This window comes from Symphalangus syndactylus, chromosome 1 (genome assembly GCF_028878055.3).
Source record: "Symphalangus syndactylus isolate Jambi chromosome 1, NHGRI_mSymSyn1-v2.1_pri, whole genome shotgun sequence".
NCBI classification, from domain to species: domain Eukaryota; kingdom Metazoa; phylum Chordata; class Mammalia; order Primates; family Hylobatidae; genus Symphalangus; species Symphalangus syndactylus.
In genome coordinates, this window is record NC_072423.2 from 108,486,084 (window position 1) to 108,513,060 (window position 26,977).

Genomic DNA, 26,977 nt, shown 5'->3' on the forward strand with positions numbered 1-26,977 from the left:
GCCTTTGTGAACACGTTCCTGACTGCCACCAGCAGGGTGAACACTGGGCATCGGCCGCCAGTCTCACTGAGGCCTACAGGAGCCCTAGGCCTGCCTCCACAACCCAACATCGCCACAGCCCAGTGAAATGACCCCGAGCCCCCTGAGCCCCACAGGTCAAGACCCCCGACCAGCTCAGCTGCTCCCTGGGACAGGACAACTCACACAGCCTGGGTCCTCTCTGCCCACAAGCGAGGCAGGCAGGTGGGCCCAAGCTCAGACGCCCCCACAAAGCGAAGCAGCAGGGGGTAGGCAGGCAGGAAGGATGGCAAGCACACAGCCATGCATGAAGCGCCCTGATGGGCCACGCTGGGCACCTGCCCAGGCCACTGCTCTCCTGTAATCCACCCTCTGCCTGCTAACGTTCAACTCCTATCCATCCTTCGAGATTCACCTCAGACACCACCTCCACTGCAGAACTTTTCTGCTCTAGACAGTCTACAAAAGCCCCACACCATCCTACCCTGTTCTCCTCCAGCACAGGGCGCATCCTCCCGCATGGCTCCAAGCTCCCCAGGGGCGCTGTCTGGGTCATCTTGAACCCCCCAGCCCTCATCGACCACCTCTGTGGAGCTCTGAGTAGTGCCAAGCGCCTCCCCAGCATTCGCTCATGCATGCCTCTCGTTATTTACCACATTTCATCAAATCTAAGATGCGGCAGGTGGCGCCATCTTGGTCCTAGCGGAAGGTGTCCACGGGTTTTCCACGACTCCATCTCGAATACCAGCTGGCTGACAGCGACTATGAGACGCCACTGACTGAAAGACGCACCTCAATTTCAGAGAAGTCACAAGGTGGAAATGCGTGCCTCTTAGAATCAATGAAGTAGGGTGCATCCACTTCACAGTTGAGAAAACAGCTTCAGAGAGGCTACAAGTTGCTTGAGGTCCCACAGCTAGGAAGCTGGGATGCGAACTCAGCTGACCGAGCCCTGGCTCCTAACCACCTCTCCACACAGCCTCCTCTCAGCCCCTGGGCATGGCTGGACAATCAACTCTGGCGACCACCCCTATTGGTCACAATCATCCATGGCTCCGACAGCGCCTGCCATAACGGGAGGCTGGGTGTTGTCTGGACAGCGCCCCCTTCAGACAGGCCTGAGTGCCAGTTCCTTCGCAAGCAGGCTCCCTTCTCGGGAACCAGGCTGGAAGCAACAGGCATGGGTCAGCAAAGCTGCTCCCACGCGCTCAAAAACCCTGTCCATCCAGGCAAGACCCAGGAATACGCGACTGAACAAACACACGGGGAAGCCTCCGAATCAGTGAGAAAAAGACCAACGCCTTTTGCCACTACCCCCCACAAGCCCTGTTTGGACCAAGGAAATGTGAACAGGGACAGGGACAGTCTGTCTGCTCCCGTCCTGGACTGTGGCCTGTACAAACAAGTGGTCAGAAAGGGCACTCAGCGGATAGAGCGGAGACATCAAGAGAGTCCTTAGGGGTCCGACCTTTGCTGTTTCTCACCAAAAGGAAAGAGAGGTGCACACAAAGACATCCACTGCAGTTTTATTTAAGAGGTGCAAATCTGGAGGCAATGTCCAGAAGTCCAGCGATGGTGGGGACAGACTGCAGAGTGCCCCTCTGCAGAGTGTCCCCAGGGCACAAGGGGAGTGAGGAGGGGGCTGAGCTGGTGCAGAGGCTTCTCCGACAACGTGGGGGGCTGCCTGCAGCTGCAGCCTGGGGGCATGGTACATCCCCACCCATCCAGGGCCTGCTCTTCACTGGCTCCTGCTCTACCTGCCCACTCACTCACTCACTGATCAACAGATGCTGGCAGAAACGGCTGTGTCCCTGGCCTTGAGAAGCAGATGCAGCTCCCTGTCCCCAGAGGCCTACAGTCATATGGTACCTCCACAGGCTCGCTTGGCCGCGCTGCAGGAGGCGGCTTCCTCACCGTGATGTAACCTCCCTGGCTTTTATGTAATAAAATGCAACCAGAAATCCTTAGTCAAGAGTCTGACAGAAGAAAAATGGGCAATCATCCTGGCACCTAACCCCATCGCTCCACGCTCAGGAATTCTCTTCCACATCTCACAGGTGTGACCTCAGTGTGCTGCTCTGCGTCGGGCCTTCTGCCTTAACTTGAATGCTTCTCCCCTCTTCCTGCCCAGTCTTCCTGTCCCTGCTGGGAGGGCTGCAGAGCATTCTGCGCCACAGCCGACTCTCCCTCTCATCCTTCGATGTTGCAGTTGCAGCCCGTGTTTTGGCAGTGGTGAGCATTTCACCTCCCCTTCCCGGTATCTTATCCCTCTAAGAGAAAATCCCCACCAGTGGGGTTACCAGGTCAAGGGGTAGGAATGTTTTCTGGCTCTTAAAACATCGGGTTGAACTGTTTTCCCAAGACCTCACACCAAGTTCTGCGTCTCCAGGAACCCGGGCAGGCGGCGTCCTTTCCTGCGTGTCCCGAGCCTCGGCTCCACTCGGGACGGCACACCCTCCCCTCTTCCGTGGGGGCCGGGCCAGCAGACACGCTCATGGGACCTGCTTCACTCACTCATCTCCGAGGATGCCTGGGTTCAGAGGTGAAAGCCCTTTGAAAACGCTAAGACAGTGGGCAGACGAATGGGCCTGGTCTTCCATGGGTCCACAGGGACACAGATGGCCCATCTTGGCCCCACAAACATGGTGTTCTGGGGCTGGGCCACACCACAGAGATGAGGCAGTGATAAAAGCAAGCTTTTCCCTGCACAGGGATTTGGGCTCTAGACAGTAAAGTCACAAGCCCCTAACCAGGAGCCAACCTGCGTGTGCTGCCGGTGAGGGAATGGGTCCCATGAGCCAACAGCCCTGAGCCTGTTCAGAGGGCAGCCTCAGGGCCTATCAGACACCCTGCGGTCTCCTAGAGGAGCTGGATGTGGGCATCAGAGCAATTGGGAGTCCTCACCAAGCAAGCAACAGCTGGCATCAGGCCGGGCACTCCTGCCACGTGTCCCCCCGCAAGGACCAGCCTGCAGAAGGCACTGCCCTCCCTGTGTCTGATCCTGTCGGAAGCAGGTGCTGGCACCTCTCCCCCAACCCAGCCAGGGGGCCCAGGCAGGCCTGTGTGGCTCGACTAGAAGCAAGATACATACACGATTACCTTGGTTGGAGAGGATGGGCTGGGGCAGGGAGGCAGATGCGGGAGCCACACTGGGAGGGGAGCTGCTGGGTCTGATGCCGGGGAGAGCTGAGAGCCGGGAGTCTTCACCACCCTGAGGACGAGTGCTTGAGTCAGCCCCGGGAGAGAACAGGAAGCACAGAGCTCCCCAAGGCCAGGGGTGTGAGGAGGGAGTGCAACAGTTCCCACCAACTGGGTGGTAAAGATGGTCTCATCACATCCTTAGAGCAGGAACTACCACCGTCCCCAACCCACAGAGAATACAGAGACCGCGACTTGCCCGAGGTCATGCAGCCAGCGAGGGGCGCAGCTGGGACTCGGCAGCCCTGAGCAGTCCCATGGCCCAAGCCCCCCGAACTGGCTCCTATCCCGGCTGGCTCTGCACTACTGCCCTCCCACCTGCCACACAAACCCACCTTCTTCTCTGGGTTGCTCAGTTTGGACTTGACCTCCTTGGCTTTCTGAATTGCTTTCAGCACTTCCACAGTGTCCAGCTCCTTCTCTGTGGTCACTGTGTCATCCAGACTGACCTAGAACATCCAGAAAGTGGCTATCAGCATGGGGACTGGTGAGCATGGCAGGAGGATGGTAGGGCCCTGCTGAGAAGGAGGCGTGAGCACCTGCTGTGGGCCAGGCCACGTGAGGACACCACAGGCTGAGGGAGGCTCAGCCTGCTCAGAGGCGGCTCTTCACTACTCATGGAAGTGACCTGGGAATTGGGAATGCTTTGGAGGGGTCCAGGGAGGTCCCACATCTGTCTCTGGAGTCCCTCACCAAGAACAGGAGGCAGCAAGCTCTTGGGCAGCTGGACTGGGGTAAGGGGGCAACTTGAACTAAGCCCCCAGTTAGAGGTGGGAGGCAGACTCTCAAAAGAGTGATGGGAGAGCCTTCTGGGTAGGGGAACCAGCAGCGGGAGAGGGCAGGGCCCCCACCTGCAAATTCGGGAGGGAGTGGTGGCTGGCAGACAGTGGGGGGTTGGGTAGGGTGGTTGAATGAGGGAAGGTCCCAAGGGCCTGGACAGGAGCTGACACTCTGTGGCCTGGGAGCTTCCCAAGGTCTGGAGCCCAGGAGGGGAGGAGATGGCATCTCATGGTCTTGTGACTGTGTGGAGGAAGGGGCACTTGCGGCCAAAAAGAGGGAGGTGGGACACGAATAGACTCCCAGGTATTTTCTGACCTGGGATTTTGGGAGAACAGAAGGTCCAAGGACCAATCAGAGAATCAGGGGGCCTGCTCCAGGCCCAGGCAATGGGTGAACCTGGTTAAGGGTGTCTGGTCAGCATTGTGGCAGGTGCACAGACACAGCGAGGAGCAGCAGACACCAGGCTGGGCTACACTGGCAAAGGCAAACCCTTTGGGTTTACAGTCAGGCACTATGGCCACAGGTTGTCCAGGAGATATAAATATTTTAAGGATCTTATTTCTGACCCTTTCCTAGAATAAACAATGTTATCCCAGACAGTACAGGCAGGGGATGCAAGGGAGCTTTTTCCTGGGGAGATAGCGGACTTCCCAGAACCGAAAAGCCCCTAAGGAACAGGACCTCCTTCTGAAGCAGGCAAGGGTAGAACAATGGACATATATCCCCCTACCACCCATGCAGACTTGACTGCATCCCGAGGGTCTCCCTGGGCTGACTGTGCTGGGGCTCACCTCTGAGGCCCTCTCTCCGAACTGAGCCAGCACCTTGGTCCGGTAGTCAGGGATGATGCTCAGAGGGTTGTTCAGCAGAGACACGTGCTCCAGACACGGGAGGCTGCCTATGCTCCGGACCTCCTCCATCTGCAAGGTATGAGTTCCATCCCCTTTGGTCCCTTCTCTTAACACTTCAGCAACACGCCAACACGTTTCATGGTCTCTTTTAAATGAAAGGAATCTTAACATTCTTCTTTAACATGATACACACCAAGGCACAGAAATCCCAAAACCATGAGGTCCTTGGGCTCACCTGTTCGATCCTGTTGTCCCGGAGATCCAGGTTGACCAATGAGTAGAGCTTGTGCAGGCCACTCAGACTCTCTAGGAGGTTGCCTGCCAGGTTTAAGGTCTTGATGTTCCCCAGCTTGGTGTGAAGCCCTTCCAAGGAGGAGAGCTTGTTGTAGGACAGGTCCAGATGCACAAGGTTATACAGGTGCTGCAGCGGCATGGAGAACAGCGTAAAGTGGCTCAGGTCAAGTCTCCAAAGATAGGGGCCTGACACTAATGGCAGGATGGGCCTTCCAACCCAAATACCCAGTTCTGCAAGTCACTCTGACAGTTATTTTAGGAAGGGAAGTCCCTCTTCTCTGCCGCACATGCCACAGCACAGTGGCACCCCTGCAGACAGTTGGGGTGGGCGTTGAAAACATGGCTGTCCACCTTCAGGACGGAGGTGCATCATCATGCCTGGTTTGTATTTACTCATGCTTCCTAATTCTTTGGAACTAGAGCAACAATCACTGAGTGCATTGCTGGGATCCTAAAGGGAAGACAGCAACCCCTGCCCTTACAACCCCTGGCCAATTCCCAAGGCTGCATCAGTCTCCTGAACTCTCAGAACCGGGCCTTGGGAGTGAGTGCGGGCAGCACTGGTCTCCAAAGGCACTACCTGCAGATTGTCCACAACCAGCAATCCATTGTGACTCAGGTCCAGGAACTCAATCTTTGGGATCAGTTTCTTGTGAAAGAAAAGAACATCCGATGTTACTGTAGGGGGCTGGACCCCAAACACGGTCCCCCACACAGTGGACGGGCACCCCAGGATGCTTCCTCCCGACCACGGACTCCCACAGGCCGTCCCTGCAGGACCACTGGTGGGACACCTCCCACTGCCCAGCCAGTAGCACATCCAAAGGCACACACAGGGCCCCCAGTGCTGGGCACTACTCATTGTTTTCATGGAACACTTGGCTTGTGAAAATGACACATGGCAAGGTCCCAGACAGAGAAGAGACTCTGTCCTTCTTCAACCCTGCCCACACTCCCTGAGCAGCGCAAACACGGAAACGACACTCTTACTGCCCAAATGCCCTCTGGATGTCATTCTTTTATGGGCACATCTATCATCTAAGGGGTGATTTTTCTGCTCCACTCTTTGGAGTAAATGTCATCACTTAGTGTGTTATAGTTTACCAAATTTATATGAAATTAATATTTTATTTGGTTCTAAGTACTACCTCACCAATTCTAAATGATCCCATTTTTTTTTTTCTTCTTTTGAGACGGAGTCTCACTCTGTCGCCCAGGCTGGAATGCAGTGGCCCCATCTCACCTCACTGCAACATCTGCCTCCCGGGTTCAAGTGATTCTCCTGCCTAAGCCTCCCGAAGTAGCTGGGATTACAGGCGTGCGCCACCACACCCAGCTAATTTTTGTATTTTTAGTAGAGATGGGGTTTCACCACATTGGTCAGGCTGGTCTCGAACTCCTGACCTCAGGTCATCCTCCCACCTCGGCCTCCCAAAATGCTGGGATTACAGGCATGAGCCACTGCGTCCAGCCCTCATTTTGTAATTAACTTAAAATGGCAGGCAATACACAGAGCACTAGATATAGGTTTTCTGTGGTCCTTCCTAAAAAAGCTGAGTTAAATACTCAAACTCAGGGTTTGGTGGGGCCAGAGAAGCCCCTGGCACCTGCTGTTGAGAGCATACCACAGACTCGTCGATCTCGGAGATGCTGTTGTGGCTCAGGTCAAGCGTGGTCAATGCCTGCCAAGTAGGGATGACAGCAGTCACAGGGCCTTCTAGGGTTGTGCCTTCAGGCTCCCACTCATCAAATTCTGAGGCTTCAGGAACAAGGACTTCCTGCATAAAAACATCTGTTGAGCACCACACATGGGCCCTCACGCGACACTCACTGGGAACACGGTCGTTGCAGAATTTAAGGAAGGGCTGGAGCATATTTAGCATGTGGAAGTAAACTTGCATTAAAGCATGCCTTTGGTTCCTATGTCTTTAAACGATTGTGAAATCATTCAAAGCTGAACAATTCACCACATAACAGCCACTTAGAATAAGTCCTGGCCCTGCTTTAGGAGCAATGCTTTTCAAGCCCAAAGGGCCTTTGCCCTGGTGACCTGGTGATGCCTTTTCTAGCCTGTTCTCTTTTTTTTTTTTTTTTTTTTTTTTTATTATACTTTAGGGTTTTAGGGTACATGTGCACAATGTGCAGGTTTGTTACATATGTATCCATGTGCCATGTTGATTTCCTGCACCCATTAATTCGTCATTTAGCATTAGGTGTATCTCCTAATGCTGTCCCTCCCCCCTCCCCCCACCCCACAACAGTCCCCGGAGCGTGATGTTCCCCTTCCTGTGTCCATGAGTTCTCATTGTTCAATTCCCACCTATGAGTGAGAACATGCGGTGTTTGGTTTTTTGTCCTTGCGATAGTTTACTGAGAATGATGTTTTCCAGTTTCATCCATCTCCCTACAAAGGACACGAACTCATCATTTTTTATGGCTGCATAGTATTCCATGGTGTATATGTGCCACATTTTCTTAATCCAATCTATCGTTGTTGGACATTTGGGTTGGTTCCAACTCTTTGCTAGATAGAATCTCGTTCTGTCACCCAGGCTGGAGTGCAGTGGCGCAATCTCAGTTCACTGCCACCTCTGCCTCACAGGCTCAAGCGATCCTCCTGTCTTAGTCTCCCCAGTAGCTGGGACTAGAGGTGTGTACCACCATGCCTGGCTAATTTTTGCATTTTTAATAGAGATGGGGGCTTCACCATGTTGGCCAGGCTGGTCTCAAACTCCTGACTTCAGGTGATCCACCCACCTCAGCCTCCCAAAGTGCTGGGATTCCAGACGTGAACCACAGCGCCTAGCCGTTTTTTCTTTGAGACACAGTCTCACTCTGTCACGCAGGCTGGAGTGCAGTGGCGCCATCACGGCCCACTGCAGCCTCAAACTCGCGGGCACAAGCAAATCCTCCCATCTCAGCCTCTTGAGTAGCTGGGACTACAGGCGCACACCACCTTGCCCAGCTAATTAAAAAATTTTTTTCTGTAGAAACGAGGTCTCCCTACACAGCCCAGACTGGTCTTAAACTCCTGGGCTCAAGTGATCCTCCCGCCTTGGCCTCCCAAAGTGCTGGGATTATAGGTGCAAGCCACTGGTACTGGCCAGCCAACCGTCTTTTCTAGCTTCTCAGAGGCTGAAGGTGAGAATTCAGTTTCCAGGCAGCTGTGCTTTCCAAGCTGATGATGTGGTCCTCACTGTGGACACCAGGCCTTTAAAACCGTTATTTCACAGGAATAAAGTCAGACAATGCTAAGATAAGGGGAGTAGCACAAAGCCCAGAGACCATCAAAATGGAGAAAGGCAGGCCTATTTGTTTTGACAAGCCCTTTCTTCTCACAATGGGTCGCCCTGGGCTCCTTTCAGCAAGACAGTGAGAAGTGATCGGAGAGGGACCAGGTGGCCCAACACACTCTCTGCAAGCCTCAAGAGGAAAATTTTTCACCAAATCCAATTTTTTTTTTTTTAAGAGACAAGGTCTCCCTATGTTGCCCAGGTTGGTCTCCAACTCCTGAGCTCAAGGAATCCTCCTGCCTTGGCCTCCCAAAATGCTAGGATTACAGGCATGAGCCACCACACCTGGCCCAAACCTAAGTCTTGATCAGGAACCTTAAGTCATAATATTAGCCACTACATGCCTTTTCTATACCCAGGGAAAGATTTTAACATTAGCAAGATGTAATCCATAAAAAAGGTAAACAGAAACATTCCCAATTTGAATGTTTCTGCTGCTCACATGTAAACAACAGGGCCTAGCATTTCCACAACCTCACCTTCTAATCAAGCTGTGGAGAAAAAGATACAAATGAGTGCTTAGCCAGGGATTGCTAAAGCTTACAGGAGCCATCTAAGCTTAGTTATCAATCTAATTAATAAAGGTCCCGCCACTTGCCACAGCTTAGCAATTTATTCATTAAAAAACCAATGACGGCCAGGTGAAGTGGCTCATGCCTGTAATCCCAGCACTTTGGGAGGCTGAGGCTGGTGGATCACTTGAGGTCAGGAGTTCGAGATCAGCCTGACCAACGTGGTAAAACCCTGTCTCTACTAAAAATACAAAACCTAGGCCGGGCGCGGTGGCTCACGCCTGTAATCCCAGCACTTTGGGAGGCCGAGACGGGCGGATCACGAGGTCAGGAGATTGAGACCATCCTGGCTAACGTGGTGAAACCCCATCTCTACTAAAAATACAAAAAATTAGCCGGGTGTGGTGGCGGGCGCCTGTAGTCCCAGCCACTCGGGAGGCTGAGGCAGGAGAACGGCGTGAACCCGGGAGGCGGAGCTTACAGTGAGCCAAGATCGTGCCACTGCACTCCAGCCTGGGCTACAGAGCGAAACTCCATCTCAAAAAACAACAACAACAAAAAACAAAACTTAGCGGGGCGTGGTGGCAGGCACCTGTAATCCCAGCTACTTGGGAGGCTGAGGTAGGAGAATCGCTTGACCCCAGGAGGTAGAGGTTGCAGTGAGCTGAGATCATACCACTGCACTCCAGTCTGGGCCACAGAGCGAGACTCTAGCTCAAAACAAAAACAAAACAAAACAAGAACACCAATGGCTTTATTTTTGGGAGAAAGAAGCCAAGTTCCTTAAAATGTCCTGTTAACAACATGAACTTTTTATGCAAATGTGAACTAAAGGATCCCAGGGGTTGTCAAGTGCTGGGAGGCCCCCCATGAGTGTGTGGCTACCCCACGGAAGGTCCAGCCTCTGAATACTGATAGACATAGCAGTATCCTCACCCATCCTCAGTGGTAGAGACCATAGCCCAGGACCCTGACCCATAGACATTGCCCCAGGCAGGATATAGGTGAAGCTTACCTTCATCGAGGTTGCTGAGAAGCGGACACTCAGCGTGGCTAAGGTGGGCTTCGATGCGACCAGCCCTCTGATGTGCTTAGCATCACAGTGACTTATCTGGAACAAGGAACAGCTGCATCTCAGAAACAGAATCTTTGCTCCATCAGAAGTCCCCAGATGTAGGTGCTTCCCACCCCCATACAAAAGCACAATGACGGGCAACCCAAATCCTCAGAGATGGGAGGTCACTCAAGACCAAAGTCTCTCTTTTTCCCAATGTCAGTGCTGACCAAACATTCCCTGAAGTATCTAGTAAGAAAGGTGCCTGGCCTCTCAGACTCACAATGGACCACAAATTCCATTTCCTCTGTAAGGGCTGCCTGGGGCTTGGCAGGTGAACATAAAGTGTGGGTCATGGAAACTGCTGGGGAGAACAAGGGGCCTCCATAGCACAGTGAGTGGGGTAGGTCCGCCTGTTCACCCAGCCCCCACTCCATGGAACTCAGCTGTCTTGTGGTGAGGAGGTGCAGGCCACAGGCCAAAGCACACTCCCCGAGCCACCTGCCCAAGCACACCCAAGACCCAGATCCAGAGCCTCGGCCTGCTCGGCAGGGCTGGGTCGGGTTTGCCCTTCACTTCCCTGTTCTCACTCGGCAGCAGGGCACACCACAAGTTTCCCTAGACCACTGTAGACAGAATAGCCCAGTGCACAGCAGAGGCTCTGGAGGCAGTCTCAGCTGAATTCAAATCCCAGCTTTCTGTTCATTAACTGTGTGGCCCTGGCTAAACTTCCTTATCTGCCCAAGCCTCAGTTTCCCCAACTGTAAAATGGAAATAAAAGTGCCCTCTTCACAGGGCTGTTGGGAAGATTCAATCAAGGAGACATGGGGCCACAGGGCAGAACACAAAAGCCATGTTCAAAAAATTATGCTTTGAAACTTTTTTTGTATTCATTACTGACTTTTCTTTTCAAAAATGCTAAAATTGGCATTGCAAACCAAGGAGCCCTGTAGTGACAAATACAGAGTGTTTCCTGTGTGGGTGCCCCAGAGGACAGGGCATCTTCAAAGCTCTTTGCCAATCGGCCTTGAGAAATACAGACTTGTATTTAGTTCTGTCTGACCCTCAGGATGACTTCCCAGGACTTGAACTTGAGGTACACATGCCCCCTGCCCCTATGAGGAGGCCCAGAAGGAGCCAGGTGCTGGTGCTCCACCCTAGCTAACTGCCCCTGCAGCTCACGCCAGGTCAGAGGCATGCAGACCAGCCAGGAACAGGAGAGGCTTCTCTTTCTCCGCCTTCAGAGGGCCTGGTCACCTACACAGAATCTGTCACACACTGCCAAACACGAAAGCACAGCACCTTATGATTAAATTAGGACACCCAACATCACAAACACTCTCTAGCCTCTGAGTTGGGAACGAGAGGATGCTGTGCAGGGCTTGGCCCTCCTGCACTCCAGCAACGCTGGGCCTTACCTCCACCTGATGCAGGGACTTGAATATTGATAGGTCAAACGGCAGGAGCTGCTCCTGAATGTTGCTGGTCCCAAAAGGTCCTTCTGTGCCAGAAACCTGAGGCCAAAGATAAGGCTTAAATTGGGAACAGCGCCGCACGCCCATCGGGGAGTGCTGCAGCAGCTGGCAAGTTGAAGACAACTTTGACCACTTCTGCCTTCAACAAAGAAGGCTCAGGCCAGGACTTAATTTAACGGGACACTGGGTCAAGACTGCCCCCTGGTGCCCACAGCCAGAAGCACAGTGCCAAGAATAACCGGGCGGCCTTCCTTCCAAGAGTCCCCCATGGTCTCCTTCACACAAACTGCCAGCCAGTCCCCCGCAGGTTGCACCCCCACCGACTGAGGGGTTCTCCACGACTGAGCTGCTGCAGCTTTACCTTAAGGTACTTAAGGCGACAGGTGAAGTCCAGGATGTGCCCGAGGTCGGTCTTGGCATCCCCACTGGCGCACGTGGGCTTTCCCTGCTGCAGCTGCTCCGTGACGGCATACAGCTGCAGGGGTCCAATGGCAAAGACCTCGCCGGCCCCCAGGAGGTGTTCTCCTACAAGAGCCATGCCCTGAAGGATAAGTGTCCAGCCGCAGCCCCAGCCCTCGTGCAGCCGGGATTTCCACATCTTTTCTGTCAACAAGCAGTTGGCAAGCACCCACTGTGTCAGGGCAAAGCAAGGGCCCTGGGCATGCAGGAGCTGCTGCCCTCCTGGGTGCCTGCTAGGCACAGGGCAACCCTAGACATGTGATGACAGAAGAGGGCAGGGCTGTGGGGCTGTGAAGCTGGGGAGCCACTGAGGGAGGAGTGAGCCGGAGTCAAGACCAAAGGCACTGGGCCAGAGTGAGGCTGCCGAGAGAGGCAGCATTCTGGGTGACACACCTATGCTGCAACCTCCGAAATGCAAACACCCAGGTCAGGTGCAGGCCTATAGTGCCAGCATGGTGCAGAGCCTGGGAGCAGGATGGGTTCTGAGCCCAACTGACTGCTGCTTGGTCCTCGCTCCACTCCTCCCAGCCACGTGCCCTCAGGCTGGTGACTGGGCCGCTGACCCTGTATCCTCCTCTATACCTGTGGCTCCTGGGGGAAGGCAGTAAGATGCAAACAGGAAGCATTCATCACACATTAGCTACTATAACTGTGCTCTCTGGCAGGGATGAGACCCAGGGTCAGCTTCTATCTGCCATCTGAGCCCTTTCAGGTAAGCACAAACCAGGTGCGAGGGAGCAGTGCGCTACCCACCTTCCAGCACCCACCAGAGCGCTTTGGAACAGAGCCCAAGTCTGGGCTGAGCCCCTGACACGGTACTCAAGAGTACTGAGGGACCACAGCTCCTCAGACCTGGCCACCTACAGGGCAGGTAGGTGGGCTCCAGAGTGACTTCTATGCCATCCTGTGCCTCTGGCAGCCTCATAAAACTACAAAACTTATGCCCAGTATTTCAGGGACCTGTGGCCACGTACCTTTCTCAAAGAGCTCTTCAGCCAGCGCTGCGGTGATGCCATTTATCTCCTGCAGAGAACACAAAATTTGCCCTTAGAAAGTCCACCTGCCCCCAGTCCCTGGGATTTGCACATTCCCCGCTATCTATCCCCTCTGTTGTGCCAGTGCCATCTCTCTAGAAAGTTAAACTAAAGAAAGGAGGGCATAAACCTACAATGAAGCAAGAAGCTTAGAAAGGGAGACTAAATATTCTAGTTATGTGGATACCTGAAATGTCTCCTCCAAAGCAGAAGAGAAATCAGCCTAATGCTGCGACTCCAGTCCATAGGGCCAAAGGCACTGTAGCCCAGGAGGCCAGCAGAGCTGCATTATGCTAAGAGCTTTTGGGAAGCCAGCAGCTCCCAAAACTGGCTCTGGGTGTTCCTAGGAGATCGTGTGGCAGAGAGAAAAGTCCTGTTTTTTCTGGAAGAGAGGCTCCTATCACCCTGGTGGGATGAAGGACCACCCAGAGCTAACCCTCTCTGGGAATGACCATTTCCACTTTCTCTTACGTTTCAAATGTGTCTCAGGAAAAGAGTGAACACTTGTTTTCTTCTTGTGCTCATCCCTTCCAGATTCACAACAGTAAGACTCAGCCCCAGGGTCCCAAGAAAGAAGCGGGAAGGATTTCCTTTTTAAATGATGTGATGAAGGAGGCAGGACAAGGCCAAGCCTCCAGTCATACAAACAACACGCTTGGATCCTAATTCATACTGGGTCATGCCCTGAGCCACTGAAGGCTCCTGAATCCCCCCCAACATCCTACAAGAGGAAAAGAGGTAACTGCCTTTTTTTTTAAATAGAGACAGGGTCTTGCTCTGTCACTCAGGCTGGAGTGCAATGGTATGACCATAGCTCACTGCAGCTTGGAACTCCTGGGCCCAAGTAATCCTCCTGTCTCAACCTCCCAAGTAGCTGGGACTATAGGTGTGCATCAGCATGACCTGCTTATTTTTTTTTATTTATTTATTTTTTGAGACGGAGTCTCGCTCTGTTGCCCAGGCTGGAGTGCAGTGGTGTGATCTCGGCTCACTGCCACCTCCGCCTCCCAGGTTCAAGAGATTCTCCTGCCTCAGCCTCCCGAGTAGCTTGGATTACAGGCATGTGCCAAGGTGCCCAGCTAATTCCTGCATTTTTAGTAGAGACAGGGTTTCACCATGTTGGCCAGGCTGATCTCAAACTCCTAACCTCAAGTGATCCACCCGCCTCAGCCTCCCAAAGTGTCAGGATTACAGGCATGAGCCACTGTCCCCAGCCAACCAATTTTTAAGAAAATATTTTGTAGAGACAGGGTCTCACTATGTTGCCCAGGGTGGTCTTGAACTTCTGGCCTTAAGAGATCCCCCCCACCTCGGCCTCCCAAGTTGTTGGGATTACAGGCGTGAACCACTGCACCCAGCAATGGAAGGTTCTATCTTGAGCTCCGTTTCACAAATGAACAAACTGAGGTGGACAAGTGCCGACACCCTCAATTTTACATGGCTAAAAACCAGCAAAGCCAGACTGAAGCCCTTGGCCTTGGGCCTCTGCATATGAAACCCGTTGCCTCAGCACTTCAGTGTAATAACTGTGGGGTTGGCAGTGCCCCCAAGGCCCTCAGCCCCCCACTCCCACATCCCACAGGTAAGAATTTTAACTCATCGACAGATGGCAGCCAACAGGCCTTTTCGTAAACAGCTCCAGATGGAGGCTGCATAATCCTCATAACTCACAGGAACATTGGGAACATCGCTTCCACCAGGACAAGCAATTCACGTGTTTATGGGATTCTAAAGACACAGGAGACAGGGTGTCCTTTTCCTGTTTTTCTCTTGGGTTGGTTGTCTCTTTCTTATCTTTTATACACTGTGGCCATTTTAATGGTGGTTTATATGTTGTCAACATTTCCTCCCAGTCTGCGTATACCTTTTACCTTTGTTCATGGTGCTTTTTCTGACAGAGATTTTTCATTTTTACATTGTTTAATCTCTAATTATTTTTATCCTTCATGAATTCTTGGGCCTCTTCTCTCACTCCACGATTATAAAAATATTCTCTTAATTTTCTTTTGGTCCTTTATGGTATCTTTAAAAAATGTGTTTATTCATTTAATCTGCTTGAAATTCAGTTTATATACAGCATGAGAATAACTCCTCCCTGTATCCCCTGGACAAAAAGCAAAGGGAGCAAAATGAGCACACAGAGCCTCAGCTTTAAGGGATCGGCAGGGTACAGGGCCGAATGGAAAAGGGCAAGGAGAAGGGGCACGGCAGGCACACAGCAGGACAGGGCTCCGGCTGGAAGTGAGGGCAGAGGTGACGGGTGTACTCTGAAGTTCAGCTTCAGTCTCTTGCAGCCACATAAGCTAAAGGACATTTTCCTTGGCAGCTGTGAAGAACTGAAGATTAGGAAGAGCCTGGAGTGATCCAAAGGCTTGTTTCTCCAGGGATGGTTTTGAGAACCACGCCCCATCTACAGATCTGCACTTTGCAATCCTCCCTGCTGTCAGATCGCCTGGAGCTGAGCAGGTCCCAGGGGCTGCCAATCTCTGCCCACCTCAATTCCCCAAGAATAGCTCCAGGGCCTCTCAGGACACAAGGCTCTTACAATTATCTCAGGGGAAAGGGTTCCCCATGTACTGAACAAACCTCATTTTCAACGGCACATTTCTTTTTTTTGAGACAGAGTCTCGCTGTGTCTCCCAGGCTGGAGTGCAGTGGCGTGATCCTGGCTCACTGCACCCTCCACCTCCTGGGTTCAAGTGATTCTCCTGCCTCAGCCCCCTGAGTAGCTGGGATCACAGGCCTGCGCCACCACACCCGGCTAATTTTTGTATTTGTACTAGAGATGGGGTTTCACCATGTTAGCCAGGCTGGTCTTGAACTCCTGACCTCAAGTGATCCGCCTGCCTTGGCCTCCCAAAGTGCTGGGATTACAGGCGTGAGCCACCATGCTCGGCCAACGGCACATTTCTTCAGGTAGCTGGTGTCAGCTCAGAAAGGACACAGAGCAAAAAATCACCCTGGGCTAGGCGTGTAGTCCCAGCTACTTGGGAGGCTGAGGCAGAAGGATCACTTGAGCCCCTAAGTTCAGAGTCGAGCCTGGGCAACATAGCAAGACCCTGTCTCTCAAAAAGAAAAATGAAATCACCCTCCTGGATGACAGCCCCTCTAAGGGGATAGGGCTGGAATTTCTGGAACACACGGAAAGTTGAGAGAAAGCAAGGGCCACCGGCTCCTACTAAGCAAAGAGAAAGCTTTCATTTCTAAGGAATCTCAAAGCAATTTGTGTAACAATTTTGCTCTTTAGGGCACAGAAAGCACATACTGCTGCAACACTTTCTACTTGGTTTTCCAGGCTGTTCTTCACCTTGGGAGGGAGACTGAACCAGAGAAGAGCACAGAAATGCCTCAGCCCCCAAACCTAGCACATGGGCCTCCTCAGAGAGTTCGGTGGTCAAACGGTGGGCTCATGAGTAAAGGTGGACAGAGTCAGGCCTCCCCACGCCAGGAGGAGGCGGGGTGGGGTGTCAGTGGCCCGAGCCCACATGCCCTACCCCATCTGTGCTGAAGGGACTTGAATTGCTTTGGGGTGCCATAAATGTCTGAATTGAAAGGTATTTTTTGAAGGACATTCTTGGCTGGGCATGATGGCTCACCCCTGTCATCCCAGCCCTTTGGGAGGCCGAGGCGGGCAGATCACTTGAGGTCAGGAGTTCAAGACCAGCCTGGCCAACATGGTGAAACCCCGTCTCTACTAAAAATACAAAAAATTAGCCAGGCGTGGTGGCACATGCCTGTATTACCAGCTACTCTGGAGGCTGAGGCAGGAGAATCACTTGAACCTGGGAAGTGGAGGTTGCAGTGAGCTGAGATTGCATCATTGCACTCCAGCCTGGGCAACAAGAGTGAGACTCTGTCTCAAAAAAAAAAAAAAAAAAAAAAAGAAACTTAATATCAGCTATGTTTACAAACTGTTAACACTCACCCTCCCAGTGTGTTACTGACCAAGAGATCAGCCGCACCACCTGCCCACCACCTGCCGAGATTCTGTGTTGGTGTGCAGCCGTGGGCAAAGGTTTGAGCTTCACGTAAACACTAGCTGGGCTGTGGTCCTGCAACTTAAATTCTAACTGAGCATGCCTGCGCACATGCCCTGCAACCAAGTATACTTCAAAACACATACACCTACACTCAAGGCAAACCCCAGGCCAGGCCTAGATGCTTCGGCTTGGCACACGCCCAGGCAGTGTGCTTATCTGTGGGGCACTAACCAGCAAGTGAATTACATGTCACTGAGGCCATCCCCAAGTGTGGCTGAGACACACATGCTAAGGGCTGGAATCCTTGTCTCACTTTTTTTTTTTTTTTTTGAGACAGAGTCTTGCCCTGTCACCCAGGCTGAGTGCAATGGCGCGATCTCGGCTCACTGCAACCTCCGCCTCCCAGGTTCAAGCAATTCTCCTGCCTCAGTCTCTGGAGTAGCTGGGATTACAGGTGCGTGCCACCATGCCTGGCTAATTTTTTGCATCTTTAGTAAAGAAGGGGTTTCACCATGTTGCCCAGGCTGGTCTTGAACTCCTGACCTTGTGATCCATCTGCCTCAGCCTCCCAAAGTGCTGGGATTACAGGCGTGAGCCACCATGCCCGGCCCTCCTCGTCTCACTTTAATTTATGTTGGTGATGAGGCATTCTAGCAGGAGTCAGGCATAATATGTGTGATTCAACTTTAAGCTAAAATTCCCCATTGATGGATTCAAACCTCAGCTTTAACTGAAGAGAGCTGCAAGACTGTAAGTTCAAAAGAAAATCTGTTATAATTCACAGCCTCAGTACTTTGCAACTAAAACAAATTATGGAAATAAATTGGATGCTAAAGCCAATGCTAAGATTGTAACAGTTCAACATAGCCCCTGATTCCAAATTTTGAAAAGGATCTTTGTTCTAGCCAACTAACTTTAAAAGGAGACAACAATATAAACACCCTTCAAGAGAACTGAATTCCTTTTCTTTCCGGAACCACCTAGTAATGGCTAGCACGTGGTCAGCCCTAACCTCAGGCCCAACACTCTTCTAAGCCATTGACCTTCACTGCACAGTCTCTTGCAGACCTCACAAGGACCCTAGCTTACCAGCCTCCAGCTCACAGGCAGGTTAAATGACTGATTTGGACTAAACTGTTGGGAAGTAGGGGTGGAAGATAAACTTGCCTCTGCCTGCCTCCAAGTCCACCACAGTTGGAGGTCCTGGCCCACATGGTGTGCTAGAATTCCAGGTGGGATTCCATTTCACTGAGTTTGGAAACCTCTGTTTCAGGGGTTCTGGGATGAGCCCTGTCACCACGCGTCCAGGAGGGTCAGGACACAGCAATCTGAAGAGCAGCACAGCAACAGGCCAGTGCTGCAGTGTGCCCCTCACACAGGTGGCAACCCCTGCACTCTCACCTAAAGTGGACTGGTAAACAAGTAGTGCTTTCTTTCCTTGTTATTAAAATCCACACCGCAGGCTGGGTGTGGTGGCTCACGCCTGTAAACCCAGTGCTTTGGGAGGCCGAGACGGGTGGATCACCTAAGGTCAGGAGTTCAAGACCAGCCTGGCCAACATGGTAAAACCCCATCTCTACTAAAAATACAAAAATCAGCCAGACGTGGTTGCGTATGCCTGTAGTCCCAGCTACTTGGGAGGCTGAGACAGGAGAATTGCTTGAACCCAGGAGGTGGAGGTTGCAGTGAGCTGAGATTGCGCCACTAGACTCCAGCCTGGGTGACGCAGCGAGACTCTGTCTCAAAAAAAATTAGCCATGCCTGATGGCATGTGCCTGCAGTCCCAGCTACTCAGGAGGCTGAGGCACGAGAATCGCTTGAACCCCAAGGGTGGAGGTTGCAGTGAGTCGAGATCACGCCACTATACTCCAGCTTGGGCAACAGAACAAGAATCTGTCTCAAAAAAAAAAAAAAAAAAAAAAGACAACTCACGGAATGTGAAAAAGTATTTGCATGTTTCCAAGTCTAGTAGCCAGAATATATAAAGAACTCTTACAACTCAACAACACAGATAATCTGATTTTTTTTTAGACAGTCTTACTCTGTCACCCAGGCTGGAGTGCAGTGGTGTGGTTTTGGCTCACTGCAACCTTTGCCTCTCAGGTTCGAGCCATTCTCATGCCTCAGCCTCCCGAGGAGCTGAGATTACAGGCACACACCACCATGCCCGGCTAATTTCTGTATTTTTAGTAGAGACAGGGTTTCTCCCTGTTGGCCAGGCTGGTCTCGAACTCCAGGCCTCAAGTGATCCACCCGCCTCAGCCTTCCAAAGTGCTGGGATTACAGGCATGAGCCACCTGCACGCGGCCCAATCTGATTTTTAAAAGGACAAAGAATTGGATACTTTTCTCCAAAGAAAATACGCAAATGGCCAAATATATGAAAAGAGGCTCAGGCCAGGTGTGGTGGCTCACACCTGTAATCTCAGCACTTTGGGAGGCCAAGATGGGCGAATCACTTGAGGCCAGAAGTTCGAGACCATCCTGGCTAACACGGTGAAAACCCCGTCTCTACTGAAAAAAATACAAAAATTAGCCAGGCATGGTGGTGCACGCCTGTAGTCCCAGCGACTCGGGAGGCTGAGGCACGAGAATCGCTTGAACCCAGGAGGCAGGGTTGTAGTGAGCCGGGATCACACCCTTGCACCCCAGCCTGTGCGACAGAGCGAGACTCTGTCTCAGAAAGAAACAAACAAAAAAAAAGAGGCTCAATAACATTAGTCATTAGGGAAATGCAAATTAAAACCACCATGAGATACCACTTCACACCCACCAGAACAACTAAGATTAAAAAAAAAATGGACAAGAAGTGTTAAGCAAGAATGTGGGGAAATTAGAACCTATACGCTGCCGATGGAAACGTCAAATAGTGCAACAACTTTGGAGAACAATTTGTTAGTTCCTCAAAAAGTCAAACACAGAGTTACCATATAACTCAGGTTCCACTTTTGGCTATATATCCAACAAAAATGAAAACATAAGTTCACACAAAAATTAACATACAAATGCTCATAGCAGCGTCATTCACAATGGCCAAAAATGGAAACAAACCTAACACCCATCAACTGCTAATAAATAAACATAATGTGGCATATCCAAATAATACACTATTACTCCGTCATAAAAGGACCGACGGAGTCATGCTACAATATGAACGGACCTTGAAAACATAAGGCTAAATGAAAGAAGCCAGTCACAAAAGGCCACACACAGTATGATTCTATTTATATGAAATGTCCAGAACAGGCAAATCCATATGGACAGAAAGTAGATTAGTGATTGCCAGGGGCTGGGGGACAGAGGGATGGGAAGCTCCTGCTAACAGGTACAGGTTCCTTTCTGAGCTGATGAAATGTTCCGCAATTAGAAAGTGGTGATGGTCGCTCAACTTTGTGAATATACTAAAAACTACTGAATTGTACACATTAAAAAGAGTTAATTTTATGGTATGTAAATTATATCTCAATTTTTAAAAATCCACACCACAGCCAGGCGTGGTGGCTCACGCCTGTAATCCCAGCACTTTGGGAGGCTGAGGCAGGTGGATCACGAGGTCAAGCGTTCAAGACCAGCCTCGCCAACATAGGGAAACCCTGTCTCTACTAAAAATACAAAAAATTAGCTGGGTGTGGTGGCGGGCCATCTGTAAACCCAGCTACTCGGGAGGCTGAGGCAGGAGAATCACTTAAACCTGGGTGGCGGAGGTTGCAGTGAGCCAAGATCGTGCCACTGCACTCCAGCCTGGCCAATAAGAATGAAACTTCATCTCAAAAAATAAAAATAAAAAAATTCACACTATAGCCAAATAGGGTTCCCTGGGTCCACCCTATCCAATGTCAGCAACACAAGAGGCAGAACACATGTGGAAGAATTTCAGAAAGGACACAGATGGTATAAAAGTTAAGAGAAACATTCCCTAGAGAGCTCCCAGGCTGGAGAAAAGGCTCACAAATCTTTAGGCCCCAAATGAAGATCTAATCCAATGGTTTTCAAGTGGGGGGCAATTTTGCCCCCCAGTGGGACATTTGGCAAAGTCTGGAGACATCGTTAGTTGCCATAGCTGGGTGGGGAAGTACTACTGGCATCCAGTGGGTAGAAGCCAGGGTGCTGCTAAACAATGCATGGGACAGCTCCTTACAGAAACAAATTATCCAGTCCAAAATGTCAACAGTGCTATGGCTGATCAACTGTGGGTTTAATCCAACGATGGGTTCAATTGCTTTTTTAAATCCTAGGATTTATATAACCTAGGGACCTGTTTGATAATACTAATTCCAAATATGTCAAAACTTCTACAAGTAGCGGAGCCTGCCTCAAGCCAGAACCAGATGTAGCCGGCCCCAGGCCCATCTCAGGCAAACCAGTTTCAAAAGAGCAGTCTAGGCCTTTCCACCCCCAGAGCCAGGCACACGTGGGGCAGCCAGCGAGACCTTCTCTCCTCAAAGGCACAGGTCTCAAGCAAGGAATTAATACCGTCAAAGGACTGCATGTCAAGTTTCATCCCTAAATGGCTAACCAAAGCTGTCTTAAAGTACAACATTTCTTTTCTTTTTTTTTTTTTTGAGATGGAGTCTTGCTCTGTCGCCCAGGCTGGGAGTGCAGTGACACGATCTTGGCTCACTGCAAGCTCCGCCTCCCGGGTTCATGCCATTCTCCTGCCTCAGCCTCCCAAGTAGCTAGGACTATAGGCATCCACCACCATGCGTGGCTAATTTTTTGTATTTTTAGTAGAGACGGGGTTTCACCATGTTAGCCAGGATGGTCTTGATCTCCTGACCTCATGATGCACCCACCTCGGCCTCCCAAAGTGCTGGGATTACAGGCGTAAGCCACTGCGCCCGGCCTTTAAAGTACATTATTTCTTAAAATACTAACCAGTAAAGTTTATCTGAAAGACTTGCATAAGAAATGCAAATTTTTTCTCACATAAGAAAGTGTAAAAATATGTTTACAAAAGGGTGTGTTGCTAACCCTATACTTGCTGGTATATGCTAAATAAAATCCAAAGCATATACACAGGTCCCATCTGTGAATGCTATCTACTTTTCCACCTGTCCCTGCCAAGCTCAGTGGCCCAAGGTTAGCACTGCCACCAAATTTCTAGGCTCTTTAGTGATCCAAGAAAGGTTCAACTGTCTTACTCTGAAAAGACTTTAAGGAAGTTTTTTTGTTTTTGTTTTTTTTGAGATGGAGTCTCACTCTGTGGCCTAGGCTGAAGTGCAGTGGCATGACCTCAGCTCACTGCAACCTCCCCTTCCCAGGTTCAAGTGACTCTCATGCCTCTCTCCTGAGTAGCTGGGACTACAGGCATGCGCCACCACGAGCAGCTAATTTTTATATTTTTAGTAGCGATGGGGTTTTGCTATGTTGGCCAGGCTGGTCTCGAACTCCTGGCCTCAAGTGATCTGCCTGTCTGGGCCTTCCCAAAGTGCTGGGATTACAGGCATGAGCCACTGTACCTGGCCAAGAAAGTTGTATTTTAAATATAGCTGGGCTTTTAGGACCATAACCCACAGGTTAACTCAAGGTGAGCCTGAAAAGGGAGTGGATTCTTCCCTGTCTTCATCATATAAAAGGAAAACAAGTAAATATAAATTATCTGAAAATCTATCACTCAGAGAAAACTACTCTTAGCATTTTGGTGCACGTAAACCTCCTAGAATTTTCCTAGACAAATATGTCCATATCAACTTGTTTTTTGTAAAAATGAGACCATAGTCAGCCAGGTGCAGTGGCTCACACCTAGAAAGCACTTTGAGAGGCAGAGGTGGGAGGATTGCTTGAGTTCGAGTTTGAGGCCAACCTGAGCAATATTGCAAGACCCCATCTCTACAAAAAAATTTTAAAAATTAGCTGGGCATGGTGGCATGCACCTGTAGTTCCAGCTACTTGGGAAGTTGAGGCAGGAAGATCCCTTGAGCCCAGGAGTTTGAGGTTGCAGTGACCCATGATCAGGCCACAGTACTCCAGCCTGAGCAAAGGAGTGAGACCCTGTCTCAAAAAAAAAAAAAAAAAAAAAAAAAAAAAGTACAGCCATACAATTGGATATTGCTTAAGAAAGTTGCATTTTTTCTGAGACAGTGTCTGCTGGGAAGACTGGTGTGCTGCTGGGATAATGATGGTGGAGCTGCAGATTTGTTTTTTGTTTGTTTTATTTTCCCAAAGAGCTAGGATCACAGGCATGAGCCACTGTGCTCAGTCCGGCTGTACCCTTTGATTTTTTTTTTTTTTTTTGAGATGAAGTCTTACTCTCACTCTGTTGCCCAGGCTGGAGTGCAGTGGCATGATCTCAACTCACTGCAACCTCTGCCTCTTGGGTTTAAGTGATTTTCCTGCCTCAGCCTCCCAAATAGCTGGGATTACAGGAATCCGCCACCACACCCAGCTAATTTTTGTATTTTTAGTAGAGATGGGGTTTCACCGTGTTAGCCAGGATGGTCTCGAACTCCTGATCTCAAGTGATCTGCTCACCTTGGCCTCTCAAAGTGCTGGGATTACAGGCATGAGCCGCTGCGCCTGGCGTGACTTTTTTTTTTTTTTTTAACCTCTTCTACTAGACTTTAGGGTTGTGCTTACTATCTTGTTACAATCCTGGAATGACTACCTTTGTTCATATATCCTTTTTGCAGTTGCCTGATTTTTCCTTAGAAGACATTCTCATAAATAGAACTGCTATTTAATATTGTGGTTTCAGCCAGGTGCGGTGGCACACGCCTGTAATCCCAGCACTTTGGGAGGCTGAGGCAGGGAGATCACCCGAGGTTAGCAGTTCCAGACCAGTCTGGCCAACGTGGTGAAACTCCATCTCTACTAAAAATACAAAAATCAGCTGGGTGTGGTGGTGCAAGTCTGTAGTCCCAGCTACTCAGGAGGCTGAGGCAGGAGAATTGCTTGAACCCAAGAGGCGGAGGTTGTAGTGAGCCGAGATCGCGCCACTGCACTCCAGCCTAGGTGACAGAGCAAGACTCCGTCTCAAAAAAACAAATATTGTGGTTTCACACTGCCTAAGTGCCCTTCTTAAAGTTTGACAACGCATTCTGTCACCAGCAACCTATGAAAGTTGTTCCTCTGTCCAGGACGGAGTACAGAGCTGTGCTATGACACACTCTCCCATCACAGGAAAGCGTCTACCCTCAACCTTAGCACCCTGGCAGCGCGGACCCTGAGGACATGCCCCAAGATGGTGATATTCCACCATCACAAACTAATCCCTTAATTAGTTTTGAGCTGTGAACCAACAACTCAACAATAGTCTCTCCCAGGTGTCAGCTGTTTCCAGCCTCATCCATCTGGATGGAAACCTAGCTTAAACACCCACAGGCCATTTTTGCTAAACAAAATGCCTCGTGGTGGAGGAAAGCATCTCCGTGGCCACACTTAGTCTCATTTAAGGCAAATCTGTCAACTAACATGCTTCTGGCCACAACACATCCCTAACCAAGGTGACGTTCCTCCATCTTCTAACCTAGGGTCAAACCCCAGCCCACCTCAAAGCTGAGGTCTCCCCTGGTTTGCTGCCTCAAGCTTGGCAGTTGTGGGTTTGCAGGCACAGGTGAAAACCCGATGAGGAACTTACATAGAAGTGAAAATGCAAGAAGTGGGCCAGCACTCTGGGGGTCACGCCAGGGAAGGCAGCCAGGAGTTTCTGGAGGTAGACCTCCAGATCCTTCTCCCTCTTCTCTACCAAGCTTCTTGAGTTTTTCCCAATTATCTTTTTGGGCGGAAGCAGATTCTTATCAATCTTTCTCTCTGCAACGAGCTGTAAAAAAACACAAGCACATCAACCACAGACTAAGAGGCTCTGTGCCTATGTAAGGCCAAGACAAGAAGCTTGAGGGCAGGTGCTTGTCAGCACTTGCACAGCCCCTCCCTGCAGTAGTACCGAAATCAGTGACCAAACTAGTGCACCTGGGATTTGGCCTCTTTAAATCCAATTAGCATTAGAAATACCAATACAATTCCAGACAAGGAATTCCATCTGGAGACTTTAGAGACATTCAGAAAAGTAACACCTTTTGCCCCTAAAATTGCCATCTTTTCCAAGCCAGAGTAAAAACCAACCAGGGCAGCGGTGTGTCTTTAAAACACTTATGCTGCAAATGACCCAGAGAAAGACAGCATCTCCAAAAGCAAAGAAAAGATGGAATCACAGCCAGATATTAAAGTACAGGCTTTGGAATAGCTATAGCTACGTCGAACAAGTTCAAACCTGTCCCCTTCCCAGGAAACTGTCTCAGCATCTCGTATCCAAGCTAGGACTGGAAATATTAAAACTGAAATTCAAATATGCTCCTTGCAGAGTGGCTCATGCTAGAGCTGAAGGCTAGCATTTACATGCTATATTAATGAACTCAGTTATATTAACAAAGTGATTTATTAAAGAACTATAGACATGGAACCTGTTTTGCCCTAAAACTAATATGCGGCACAATGGAAACTTGGCCTACAGGCCCTCCAGCCCTGAGATACGTGCTCCCAGCTCTTAACAGTTACCTTTTCATGCAGGTCATGGAAGTCGCTGTAGCGGTGCTTTACTGTCCACTCATGGCTGCCATCAGTGACCTGGATGATGTAAACCTAAAAGGGGAAACCAACAGCCCTTGTGGCAAGGGAGCCCAGCAACAAGCAGTCTCCTCTCCCAACAGCAAAAGCTGCAATTATCTTTCCCAATTATCTTTTAACAGTCTTTCTCTCTGCAACTCAGACCCACCCCAAGGCCAAAGTCAGGCTGCCCTTGCCCACCAGCCTCTGCACCTGACCCTTGCTGACCAGCAGGGCCCCTCTCAGCTTCCTCCATGGCCCAAGCACTAGGGCTGGGAGGCACACGAGACAAGCCTGTGGCTCCATCCATCAGTAAGGAATGAAAAAGGTGATTACCACAACAAGTCACCTCTTTAGTTTTTTACCTCCTGCCTCTAGGTAACTCAAAACCCAACCGGAGCTGCAGGCAAGGCCATTTCTTCCAAGGGAGGCAGAGCAGGGCCAGTTCTAACCTGAGCATCTTCTCTGTTGTACTTCTTTCCGGGTGCCCTGACTACCTCCTGGAAGCAAGTCATTTTCCAACCCTTTCAACTGGTTCATGGCTGTGATTTCTGCTACTGAGCCTGGAATCAAGGCACAAGCAGCTGATGTGGGGAGGGAGTGGTAGCAACTAAGCTCTATCAGGAGGCAATATGGCCTAGAGGTTAAGGAAGGCCTGGGTTAAAAACTTGGTTCTGCCATTTCCTGGCTGCAGCTTATATGTCACTTATATAAGTAACTTGGAGCCTAAGTTCTCTCTGAGCCTTAGTTCCTCCATCTTAGAATCAAGGACCAAGTAAGGCAATGCATGTAAAATGCTTTGTACATGGGCCTGACCCATGGCAAGTGTTCAAAAGGTAGGTGTGTTAATAATATCCAACTCGACACACCCGGAGAGAGGATGGTAGGGTCCAATCTAGATCACCACCTCCCCCGACATACATGCAGAGGAGGGGTGCAGTCCAGAATAGGGAGAGCTTTTTGAAGATGGCCCTCTGGCTGAATGTGCCCATAGCTGATGGCCAGCCAGCCATCAGCTCAGAGACCTCAACCGCCTCCTACACCTAGTTTCCCTCTCCTCTCTGCAGCATGGAGCTGAAGCCTCCTCCAGCCCTGAGGAGCAGCCATTTCTCCAGGCTGGCCTGTTGCTTCAAGATCCACCCATCTCCTCTTCCCATTCTGCCTGATTCCTTCCCCTTGCCTTCAGGAAAGGAGAAAAGAGCCAGAAGAATGGCCCTCAGAGGCGGAGGTTAGGATGAGGGCCACGGAGTGGGGGTGCAGGCAGGGCCAAGGCCCCCACCCACTCCCTACCCTGCGGGAACAAAGGGGAGGAGGCAGGGAGGTGCTCAATGCTTGATCGAGGGCCGGTTTTTGCCAGGCAGCCCACCAGGCTCACAGCCCTGGCATCCAACCCCGTCAGAGTCGGGAACTACCCCCAATTTGTCCTCTGTGTCCCCCATAGCTTAGAAGTGTGTGTGGGCAGCTTGTTGCCCCATCTCGCTCCCACAGC

The 26,977-nt window shown here is 50.7% G+C and overlaps 1 protein-coding gene across 2 annotated transcripts in view; it reads right to left on the reverse strand.

The window, feature by feature from the left end:
• NISCH (nischarin) overlaps positions 1-26,977 on the reverse strand; it is a 37,450-nt gene that overhangs the window by 9,582 nt on the left and 891 nt on the right. Inside the window, exons 2-14 of one of the 2 annotated variants that reach the window (XM_055274590.2) lie at positions 25,441-25,524; positions 24,524-24,706; positions 12,909-12,957; positions 11,837-12,000; positions 11,419-11,514; positions 9,962-10,057; positions 6,767-6,919; positions 5,722-5,790; positions 5,083-5,268; positions 4,788-4,916; positions 3,552-3,665; positions 3,118-3,229; positions 1,529-2,548 (exon numbers count right to left, since the gene is read on the reverse strand). In XM_055274590.2, coding sequence (XP_055130565.1) covers positions 2,529-2,548; positions 3,118-3,229; positions 3,552-3,665; positions 4,788-4,916; positions 5,083-5,268; positions 5,722-5,790; positions 6,767-6,919; positions 9,962-10,057; positions 11,419-11,514; positions 11,837-12,000; positions 12,909-12,957; positions 24,524-24,706; positions 25,441-25,524 — 1,455 coding nt within the window. In that variant the 3' untranslated portion in view covers positions 1,529-2,528. Of the gene's footprint in view, positions 1-1,528; positions 2,549-3,117; positions 3,230-3,551; positions 3,666-4,787; positions 4,917-5,082; positions 5,269-5,721; positions 5,791-6,766; positions 6,920-9,961; positions 10,058-11,418; positions 11,515-11,836; positions 12,001-12,908; positions 12,958-24,523; positions 24,707-25,440; positions 25,525-26,977 lie in introns of those variants that run through there. The other variant, XM_055274582.2, reaches the window with a different exon arrangement.